Source organism: Coregonus lavaretus (assembly GCF_964263955.1).
Source record: "Coregonus lavaretus genome assembly, chromosome: 27".
NCBI lineage: Eukaryota > Metazoa > Chordata > Actinopteri > Salmoniformes > Salmonidae > Coregonus > Coregonus lavaretus.
In genome coordinates, this window is record NC_140014.1 from 33,343,683 (window position 1) to 33,355,779 (window position 12,097).

The window sequence follows — 12,097 nt, forward strand, 5'->3', positions numbered from 1 at the left end:
ATGCATTCCAGGTGACTGAAGCTGGTTGAGAGAATGCCAAGAGTGTGCAAGGCTGTCATCAAGGCAAAGGGTGGCTACTTTGAAGAATCTCAAATATAACATATATTTTGATTTACTACATGATTCCATAAGTGTTATTTTACAGTTTTGATGTCTTCACTATTATTCTACAATGTAGAAAATAGTAAAAATAAAGAGAAACCCTTGAATGAGTAGGTGTGTCCAAACTTTTGACTGGTAGTGTATATATATTTTGTGTCTTTGGAAATGTATCCACGGGCAGCCAGTTGCCCATCCCTGCACTACAGTATACTGTACCTCCTCAGTACTAAACAAGTAATATTTTTCAATTTCCTTGTCTTTTCTATTAATTATATATATATTGGAAAAGAAAGCAGTCAGTGATCTAAAGTCAATTATTAGAACCCTTGGGAAGGTTTCTTAAACAATGCTATTAGTTCCTAATAGTTTTTCATTACTGGCATTATTTTTATATAAATCATCCCCCTTCGTGGAACTCTTTTTATGGTAGAGACTATTTGTAGCTGTAATTAAACTAAGAATATGCATTTCCTACCTTGCTCAGATTCTGACTGTTTCTGTTTTAGAGCACCATGATCAATGCAAATACATATTGATTGAGATCATTGAGCGGTTAATTTAGCCAGATTTATTGCAACTGCCAGAGCATCTTCACTTATGCACAGGCAGACCAGGCAAGGACACAACCGGCAGAGTGTAGTGTAATGTAGTGTAGTGTAGTGTAGTGTAGTGTAGTGTAGTGTAGTGTAGTGAAGTGTTGTTAGTAGCTGTTACAGAGTCACAGTGCCACCTGGTGGTGGGAGAGGCTCACTGCAGCCAGCCTCAAAGCAGACAGACACAGTGATGCATACACACAATTATTTTATTTTATTTATAGATTTTAAGCATCTACCCTATAATTACACCCCTTGCCTAACCCTACCCACAAAATCAAGACCCATAAATACAAATTCAATCTCTATATCTAACTAACAAACTAGTCTGTGGGCCCCGTGTAGCTCAGTTGGTAGAGCATGGCGCATGCAACGCCAGGGTTGTGGGTTTGTTTCCCACGGGGGGCCAGTATGAAAAAAGTATGAAAATGTATACACTCACTAACTGTAAGTGGCTCTGGATAAGAGTGTCTGCTAAATGACTAAAATGTACAATGTGTATTCTGTTTCTGTCCTGAAATCACACACCTATAGAGTTGCACCATGATGTACTCATTCATAAGTAGTCCCGATTGACTCATTCATTACATCTGCATTGTTCCCTCATCGTTGGTTTCCAGATCAGCACACACACTGTCCTCTGAGGTATTTAATAGTGTGCCCTGTGCAACGTTCCTGTTTTAGCCATTCAGAGAACTTGATTAATGAAGGTAGCTAGAGCAGAGAGCAGCACAGCCCCCTCGCACAGCTGTTGGACGCCACCTGATGCTCTCTCTCCTATCTTTCTTTCTTTCTTTCCTCCCCGCTATCCCTCTCTCCTCTATCTATTCTCCTCTTCTCCTCTCCTCTCCGCTCCTCTCTCCTCCCCCTCCTCTCTCCTCTCTCCTCCTCTCTCCTCTCTCCTCTCTCCTCTCTCCTCTCTCCTCTCTCCTCTCTCCTTTCCCCTCCTCTCTCCTCTCTCCTCTCTCCTCTCTCCTCGTCTCTCCTCTCTTTCCTCTCCCCTCTCTCCTCTCCCCTCCTCTCTCCTCTCTCCTCTCTCCTCTCTCCTCCCCCTCCTCTCTCCTCTCCCCTCCTCTCTCCTCTCTCCTCTCTCCTCTCTCCTCTCTCCTCTCTCCTCTCTCCTCTCCTCTCTCCTCTCTCCTCTCTCCTCTCTCCTTGTCTCTCCTCTCTTTCCTCTCCCCTCTCTCCTCCCCCACCTCTCTCCTCTCTCCTCTCTCCTCTCTCCTCTCTCCTCTCTCCTCCCCTCCTCTCTCCTCTCCCCTCCTCTCTCCTCTCCCCTCCTCTCTCCTCCCCCTCCTCTCTCCTCTCCCCTCCTCTCTCCTCTCTCCTCTCTCCTCTCTCCTCTCTCCTCTCTCCTCTCTCCTCTCTCCTCTCCCCTCCTCTCTCCTCTCTCCTCTCTCCTCTCTCCTCTCTCCTCTCTCCTCTCTCCTCCTCCTCCTCTCTCCTCTCCCCTCCTCTCTCCTCTCCCCTCCTCTCTCCTCCCCCTCCTCTCTCCTCCCCCTCCTCTCTCCTCTCCCCTCCTCTCTCCTCTCCCCTCCTCTCTCCTCCCCCTCCTCTCTCCTCCCCCTCCTCTCTCCTCTCCCCTCCTCTCTCCTCTCCCCTCCTCTCTCCTCCCCCTCCTCTCTCCTCCCCCTCCTCTCTCCTCTCCCCTCCTCTCACCTCCCCCTCCTCTCTCCTCTCCCCTCCTCTCTCCTCTCCCCTCCTCTCTCCTCCCCCTCCTCTCTCCTCCCCTCCTCTCTCCTCTCCCCTCCTCTCTCCTCCCCCTCCTCTCTCCTCTCCTCTCCCCTCCTCCCCCTCCTCTATCCTCCTCCCCCTCCTCTCTCCTCTCCCCTCCTCTCTCCTCCCCCTCCTCTCTCCTCTCCCCTCGTCTCTCCTCTTACCTCTTTATCCTCTCCCCTCTCTCCACCCCCAGTGATAAACAAGGGCCAGTGTGTGACCAAGTACTACCGCTGGATCCAGAAGAACGGTGGGTACATCTGGATCCAGTCCAGTGCCACCATCGCCATCAATGCTAAGAACGCCAATGAAAAGAACATAATCTGGGTCAACTACGTACTCAGGTAAGGCTGGGCTCCATCTGTGAACCACCCAACACATGACAGCCAGCCAGCGCCCAGAAACAGTCTGCTTCCAAAATGGCACTCTTTTCCCTATGTGCAAAGCTGTCATCAAGGCAAATGGTGGCTATTTGAAGAATCTAAAATATAACACTTCTTTGGTTACTACATAATTCCATATGTGTTATTTCATAGTTTTGAGGTCTTCACTATTATTCTACAGTATAGAAAATAGTTTAAATAAAGAAAAACCCTTGAATGAGTAGGTGTTCTAAAACTTTTGACCGGTAGTGTACATGACTATTGCATAATCTGCCTACTGCCATAATCCGTTTAATATCTAATTATTAGTGTGCATTTAAACATGCTCACTGACTTAATCTTCCTCTGATTGTCTCTATTGTGTTTTCCTGCAGTAATCCAGATTATAAAGACCTCTGGTTGTATGTTCCTGCAGTAATCCAGATTATAAAAACCTCTGGTTGTCTGTTCCTGTAGTAATCCAGATAATAAAGACCTCTGGTTGTCTCCATTGACTGTTCCTGCAGTAATCCAGATTATAAAAACCTCTGGTTGTCTGTTCCTGTAGTAATCCAGCTAATAAAGACCTCTGGTTGTCTCCATTGTCTGTTCCTGCAGTAATCCAGAGTACAAGGACACGCCCATGGACATCGCCCAGCTGCCCAACCTTCCAGAGAAAGCCTCAGAGTCTTCAGAGACGTCCGACTCTGAGTCCGAGTCCAAGGAGAACTCTGGTACGGTACCATCAATAAATCAATAAATCAATATAAGGGCATTGATAAAACCCTTTTTACAAAAACAGTTGTCACAAAGTGCTTTACAGTATAACCTGGCCTAAACTCCCTAAGAGCAAGCATACCTTGTATTATACGGTGGCCTTGCATGGAGAAAGAGGAGAAAAGCCCTCATCATTAGTTTGAAGAAAATGTTGAATTAAACATATTCAATGGAGCACAGCCAAGGGGGCAGGAGGGGGGAGGAGAAGGTGATTTTGGGTGACAGTCTGAGGGAAGAGCCAGTATATTGGCCATTGGCACCAGGCCTCCCTCAGTGCCCCCTATGCCAGCGGGCATGGTGAGGGTTGTGGCCCATGCCAGCTGCTGCTGGGTAGAGTTGTCCTCCTCACTCTGACAGTACGGTTGGAGAGCTCCACTGCTCCAGTATCCAGGGGGTGATCGGGTGCCAAGCCAACACACCAGGCACCATAGCTACAGACAGACAGACATTATTATAACAGCAATAGAACACAGTGGTGGAGTTAATAAGTAAACTCTTCTAATTGAGTGGTAATGGGAATATTCCATCTATCTCTCTATATCAAAATACTGGACATTAAAAAGATCTTAATGAAGGGCATGAAAGATTATTTAATTTCTAGTGGTTATTTTGGACAGATATTTATGCAGTATACATGGATTTTTTTGAGAGCTGTTGAAGTCTGTGTACTAAACGGCATCTTTCTCTCAGAAGACAACGAGAACTCCAAGTGGGACGGGAAGGGGAACCAGACTGAGAACACAGAGGACCCGGAAACAGACAGTAAAAAGCAGCAGCAGGGCCAGTCGTCCTCAGAGCAGGAGATGAGGCGTCAGGAGGAGGGAGACAGCTCCTCCAACCCAGAGAGCCAGGAGAGCGAGGACGATCTGGAGCCCAGCGACTGCGAGTTGGAGACCAAGGAGGGCAGGCTGGGCCGGTTGGGGGACCTGCACATCAAGGTGGAGCACTACGGAGACAGAAACGGAGGGGTGGAGCTGCACGACTCGCCGTCCTCCTCTGAAGAAGAGGAAGATGATGATGATGATGATGATTACGACAGCTTTAAAGACCGTGATAGCGCCACCGAGACTCTTGCCGCCCCCGCTGCCAGTAAGCAGCAGAAGCGTAAGAAGAGGAGGAAAAAGCAGAAATGGGACGGTAGTCGTTCTAAACGCCTGTGCCTCTCCTCTGCCACCCCCAGCTCTGGCACCATGGTCCACCACACCTTCGGTGGGGACGCCCCCCTCCTGCCACCCCCCTCCCCTGCCAGTACCTCTGTGCTTAAGATCAAAACGGAAATGTCCGAGCCCATCAACTTCGACAATGACAGCATCATCTGGAACTACCCACCCAACAGAGAGATCTCCAGGAATGAGTCTCCCTACAGCATGACAAAGCCCGTCCCAGCCCACGATACCTTCCCCTCCTCGCAGCCTGGCAGTCTGCAGATCTCCATCCCAGATTCAGTGCTCACTCCCCCAGGAACAGAGGGAGGCGGTGGGGGCGGAGGTACCAGGAAGGGCGTACCCCCCTCCTTCAGCGGTTATAGCAGTGCCCCATCCTCGGCCTCCAGCGCTGCCAGCCTGGCCCCTCCCTCCGGCTCTGGGTCCTCCTCCGACCCCCTGTCCCCGCCCCTCTCGGCCTCGCCGCGCGACAAACAGCATGGTCAGAGCACCCCCACCACCACCAGCTCCTCCCTGCTGTACACCAGCGACCTGGAGGCCCTGCAGAGGCTGCAGGCCGGGAACGTAGTGCTTCCACTGGTCCACCGGGTCACCGGCACCCTCGCCACGACCAACACTGCCGCCTCACGGGTCTACACCACTGGCACCATCCGCTACGCCCCCGCCGACGTCACCCTGGCCATGCAGGCAGGCGCCAACCTGCTGCCCAACAACGTTGCCCACGCTATGAACTTTGTGGATGTCAACGGTAGCCCCGGCTTCGGCATCGACCCCAAGACGCCCATGGAGATGCTGTATCATCACGTCCACCGGCTCAACATGGCTGGCCCCTTTGGGGGTACCGTGTCCGGCGCCAGCCTCACCCAGATGCCAGCAGCCAATGTATTCACCACGGCAGAGGGACTGTTCTCCACTCTTCCATTCCCTGTCTACAGTAACGGGATACACACCACACAAACACTGGAGCACGAAGAAGATTAAAGCAAAACACCAAGACCATATTACTGTGTTCAACTGTCAAAGACTCTTTGAGGCATAGGACTGTGTTTCAAGTGGGAAATAAATATATTCTAGCACTTTGAATTTGAGCAATTGAGCTTGTGTAATATAAATGAATGGCTCCATGTCTTTCTAGCTTTTCTCTCTCTCTCTATTGACTCCCACTCTATCAATCTCTCATCCTCTTCTTACTCCTCTTACAGTATGATCGATGACATTTTCTCTGATCAAACTAAACTGACTATTCTTTATTGTAAAGAATTCATTTTTGCCAGCAGAGAATTCATATTACCGTTTGTCTCCTACTGGAGTCTTGGGTAAACTTAAGCAATAAGGCCCGAGGAGGTGTGGTATATGGCCAATATACCACGGCTAAGGGCTGTTGTTCGCACGACGCAACGCGGAGTACCTGGATACAGCCCTTAGCCGTGGTATATTGGCCATATATCACAAACCCCCGAGGTGCCTTATTGCTATTATAAACTGGTTACCAACATAATTAGAGCAGTAAAAATACATGTTTTGTCATACCCATGGTATACGGTCTGATATACCACGGCTGTCAGCCAATCAGCATTCAGGGCTCGAACCACCCAGTTTATAATTATTTTTATTTGAGTTGATTATGTTGCATCTTTATGAAGATGTCTAGTGTATTTAAAGAATGATGGTGGAAGATATATTTCTATGGAAAGAAACCCTTAGATGATTTTGCTCCATATCTTGATGTGATCAAGGTTGACTAAGACAAAAGGATGTTACTCTGTTTGACATTGTCATAGAAATAACCTTAAGAAGTAGGTTTTAAGGTTAGATCATAATGAGGGTATAGTAGTTTATTTTATAATTAATTTTGTTTCTTTTTTTATAGAACAGATTTAACTTGCAAATCAAGCATTAAAAAAGCAATTTTAGCCGGGTATTTACCTGTGAATAGAATGTTATAAATCCCAGGAATTTGGAACAAGTACAGGTCAGTACGAGATAAAAGTATTCTCCCAGTTCCATTTCCTTGGTTACATCTCAAATGACACCCTATTCCCTAAATAGTGCACTACTTTTGACCAGGGCCCATGCCCTGGTCAAAAGTAGTGCACTATTTAGGGAATAGGGTGCCATTTGGAACGCACTCGTTCTCTGCAGATCCATGGTGCTCCTGTTCCATCAAGTTACTACCCTCCTTCAGCGGGCTGATGTAGGTTCTGTTCCACAGCTCTCTCACAGAGATGAGTGATTGAGTGACAGCTGGGGAGATTTTCTTTCTTCAGTTAAGTCAATCCTCTAATCAACATATTTTTATGTTCATTACTACTCCCCTCAGTCAAGTTCAAAGGTTCAATCAGATTGGGCCTGAAGGATAGAATATACCTATATGGAGCAGGTTGACTTTGTTTGGATTTTTTTTTACTAGATCACTTTCTAGTCTCAGTGTAACAGAGGCTAATTTGCATCATTAACTTGAAAAATGAATGTTTAACTTTGACCGGCTTTTGTCAGTTGTTTTTTCTACCCTTCCTCTTTCTTTTACATCCTAAACCTCACTACTATCAACGTCAGTCTCCCAAATCAGTTCTTCCATCAGCCATTTTCGGATTCCTGAAACCACATATCAAGGAGATTGTAATAAGGACATGCATTTCAATCAAAACGGAATATACGTTTTTGGAAAGATCACATTCCCTAATTTTTTTCTCTGTTGCCAAAAAAGTTATCTCACAGTTTGGTGTTAAGAACACTGTGATTGTTGTTTAGAAAATTTTCATAAAATGGAAAAACTGTCACTTCATCTTTTGACAGCCGTCCATCAAGTCATCTATTACCAAGCGTGATAACCGTAAACGTGTACAATGTGTAAGTGTCACTGGCTGTCAGTCTCCATAGCGATTTCAGTGTGTGTTACTATATGCAGTGTTACTGAGCTGATGTAGCTGTTTTGTCTTCGCTGTGCTTTATCTGTAGTCTGGGGTTGGACAGGGAACGTTTGTAACCCTCTCTGTCTCCTCTGCAGTCTTAGTGAACCGTGGAGGTTAGTGGATTTGGTGTGGTGGCCTTCCAATGTAGCGTCACCTTTCTGCTGCTTCCTTTTGTCTGTATTTCTTTCTGTTTCTGCTGTTGCTTTGCTGTTGTGTAGTCTACAGACCTCTCTTTCTCTCAGAGATAGAAGACTCTTAACTAGCTCAAAGGTTTAAGGAGCCGTTTTTTTGCCATTGAGGAATTCTGGGATTACAGTTTCCAGCTTGCATTTACCTATGGAAAAATTATGACAAAAAGCTAAAGTAGCATTTAGATGTATCTTCTAGACTGGAACCATAAAAGCCTCAGTTGTGAAACATTCCCAGAGTCCCTTGGGCTTCTTGTATGCATTGGGTGTATTTCATTGGTTTCCATCAAACCTGTTGACTTCAAGGACCATGCAACTCACAGGACAAAAAGATGACGGTAGTATTTCAGGACAATAAACAATTTTAAAAATTTCTAAAGAAATTAAAAGAAAAAATATTTCGCACTATAAATCTATTTTTATAGATGTTTTGGAAATGCATGTTGATTGTACTAAGTTGATTGTTTGGTTTACTTTATTTTGTTTGGTCCAGCAGCTTTGTCTCAACGTTCAGTGTTTTTTAGTCTGTCCAACAAAGGGAGGGGGAGCCTTTGTCTTTTGAACTGAATCAGGCTACTCCCCTACATCAGGAAACAGTGTCTGTGGTTTCTGTGTAGATGTGTTGTTAATCAAATCCAGGTCATGAAATAAATGTTGTGAAAAAATATATATTAAAATTTGGGGTTAGTTGGTTGGAATGGTGAAATGGTTCCTGCAGAGCTTGGTGTCACCTCTTGAGATTGATTCTATCCTAGATGTTAGTGTTTTCTACGATGTAGCGAAGCGGGATGAGACGGATCGGGGCACAGCTCACTTAAAACAGACACTGTGGACGGACCAGGAAATACACCCATATGTTACAACAGAACAGCGGGATGAGCTGTTTTAATGTCTCTGTGTTGTGTCAAAATGAATTGCTGGTGATTTAAACTTAAACTAATCTCAGCTACTGTCAGATACATAGTGTTTAAAGTTTAAATATGAAAAATCACTTCATTACCTGTGAAGACTGTGTCTGTGTTTTTAACTATTTCTTGTACAATTATACAGATTATTTTATGAGGAACCAAGTAGATGAATACTACAGGAGAAAGGGATTCTCTTAGTATCAATGTTAACAGTGTTATAAATTCTAAATACAAACAAATTAAAATATTAAAAATATAACTTTTATTTTATTTGTTTTTTTCTTTGAAGAAAAAAAACAACTAACTGAAGCTAACTTTGAGTGCCTGGCTTATTTTGTATATTTTTTTGAAAAACATTTTTGTTTCCATTTTTGAATAATGCTGCAATTTCAGAAATGTACATACTTCATTTTACAACAGGGTTATTTTATACTTTTGTAGGTTTCCATCCGTTCAAAGAAAAATGTCATCATCATCCATGGTTGTTTTCTGTCTGTAACACTTTTTTTTTTACCATCTTACAGGTGCCATATTCATAATAAACTTCTCTTGGATTTGCTAATATCTGGCATCATTTCTTTTACATGCAACCATCTCAATGAATGCCCCACACCTCAGTAAGCTGCCTCAGTTTTTCTTTCTTTCTGCCTTTCTTTTCTGATCTTGCTTGAAAAAGTTGGAATCTGTGTATATTGCTGGGACATCCATTCAGGTACTGTATGTTCACACTTACAAATCCTGCCATAATGGTAGCTATGTCAGACCACAGTCTGGGTTCATTCCCCTCCAATCAGAATACTCTGTTCATTATTTAATGTAGTCTGATTGGTCACATCATTAATCAGAGTGCAGCTAGTACTGGTTGTTACAGTACACTGATTTAACTCACATTGTCACTTAGATGAAAGCACACACAGTATGATGTTAGCTCACCCATGGATAAATAAACAATACTGTGATCATTAAATACTTTAACAACAGGATAAATGAAGCGACTATCATCACATGGAATAACACACACACGTCATTATCTTGGACTGACAATCTGACGATCTTGTCAATGTCACTGTGGTATGATACCAGTTTAAAGCTGAAACTGTCTTTCAAACTATGTCCTCTACGATGTTCTGTCTCTCATTTTGTTTGCCCAATATCATGCATAGAGAGAGGTCTAGTGGAAATGCATCGAAAACACTGACTTCTTAAGAAATAACTTAGTTATTTGCAGATACGTTTGATTTGAGTAATGAGTCAACCATTAAACTAAGGCACTAAGCAGAAGAAAATGTATTAAACATTTTGAACACTTTCCCCAGATATTGCCGACAAGACCTGTCTACAAAAAGGATGCCCAAGCCATCAAATGTCTCTCTCTATTGGTGTTTTTTTAATGAGCATAATCTGTTAATATCATTTTTCATATTAAATGTGATAAATGACTAACTACATCTGTAATAAATGCAGTAAATGGTATGAGCATTTTGAGTGATTTTCTTCTTTTTCCTTTATGGTGTATCGGAAATCTGGTAACTTTGATGTTTCGAAACCTGGTAATAACAGTTTTTTAGGTGTTACACCTGGTAAATGAAATGGCCCCCTATGAGAACAGCAAGTCTGACGTTGGCCCCATGATAATTTGAATGCAGGGCCGGCTCCAGGCATAAGCAACATAATTTTTTTGGGGGGGAAACTCAGTTCGGGTCTCAACCATAGAGATCCTATTACATTACTAGAGGGGATATGTCTTAAACCTTCAAAGTTCCATAATGGGCCAGAAATGGCAGCCATCTTGGTCAGGGAGGAATCCAAAATCAGTCTAATTGGAATAAATGGCAGTTCCTGCTTTTACTTATGCAGGAAAATAAGAGTAAGGCATGTGATGGATCAGAAATGGTGTAATGGAATTATAGTCAATGTAACATGTTGTCGTATAATTATAAATACAGTTTATATGGGTTTTATACGTAAAAAAAAAAAAAGCCTCTAAAATATATGTAAACAGACCATAAATGTCTCAGATTTTGTTTTCTTGGAAAGCTGTGAGTGCTATTATATGATACAATATCAGTACTTGTTCCATTTCCATCTTGTCTAAGTCCTATCATCAACTGATTTCAGCCAGTGTATGGCTGTGGATTGACAGCATTGTTTGAATGGAATGTTGACATATTGGCAGTTAATTTGAAAAAGTCATGGAATCATTCCTCTAACACTGTCTGATTAGTTAGCTAAGACATACAGTGCAGATAAATTCTTCACATTAATTGTTTTACACAATATCTTATCACTGCACTGGCAAAGCATGGTTGACGAACTCCCTGACCAACATGGCTGACCTTGGGACCATCATAATATAATATAATATGCCATTTAGCAGACGCTTTAATCCAAAGTGACTTACAGTCATGTGTGCATACATTTTTACGTATGGGTGGTCCCGGGGATCGAACCAACTACCCAGGTGTTACAAGCGCCATGCTCTACCAGCTGAGCTACAGGGGATCATAAGAAGGTTCATGACCATTCTAGTATTCTAATTCCTAATTCTATGGTCTCAACTTACTGTTGATAGAATAGTAGAATACACAAGGTTCAAGTTCAACATTTGGTTGAGCATCAGCAGTTTTTCTCTTGTTTTGTCAGTCACTGACTGTCACTCAATTAACCATGTCAGCTAACCATTTTTAGATTGGTAAATTAGTCTAGCCAGTTATCTACATTTTTTGTAATCATGGCCGAATACCGACCGAGTACGCAGGCCACGTGCCCAGGGGCCCTGACCTCCAGGGGGCCCCCATTGATTTTATTAGTCACTCTCACTCAGATATCACTAACATGGCATAAGTCATGGCAAAATGTTAGAATTGCAGGGAATTAGCTTTAAAACTGCAAAAAATATCTCTCCACCCCATGCCAAAATGTGTAAAACTGCAGAAAACATGCTTTAAAACTGCAAACATTTCTCTCTGCCCCATGGCAGAATTAGTAGAATTGCATGAAATGTGTTACAAAATTGCAAAAATGTCTCTCCTACCCTTGGCAAAATGTGTAGAACTGCAGAAAACGTGCTTTAAACCTGCAAAAATGTCTCTCCATCCTATGGCAAAGTGGGTAGAATTGCAGGAAATGTGCTTTAAAACTGCAAACGTTTCTCTCTGCCCCATTGCAAAATGAGTAGAATTGTATGAAATTAGTAATAAAATTGCACAGAAAAACATCTCCGCCCATGGCAAAATGTGTAGAACTGCAGAAAACTTGCTTTAAAACAACAACACAAGGTTATCTCTGGGCCCATGAAAGAAGTTGTCGAATTAGATGCAATTTATTATAGAATTGTCAAAATGTCTCTCCGCCCCATGGCAAAATGTGTAGAACT

At 43.5% G+C, this 12,097-nt stretch overlaps 1 protein-coding gene across 1 annotated transcript in view; it reads left to right on the plus strand.

The window, feature by feature from the left end:
• Positions 1 to 5,694, plus strand: part of npas3 (neuronal PAS domain protein 3) — a gene marked incomplete at both ends in the record, with an annotated part of 490,733 nt that extends 485,039 nt beyond the window's left edge. Inside the window, 3 exons of the mRNA XM_084144362.1 lie at positions 2,608 to 2,755; positions 3,392 to 3,507; positions 4,241 to 5,694. Of these exons, the coding sequence (XP_084000488.1) occupies positions 2,608 to 2,755; positions 3,392 to 3,507; positions 4,241 to 5,694 (1,718 nt within the window). The remainder of the gene's footprint in view (positions 1 to 2,607; positions 2,756 to 3,391; positions 3,508 to 4,240) is intronic.
• Between the last annotated feature and the right edge of the window lie 6,403 nt (positions 5,695 to 12,097).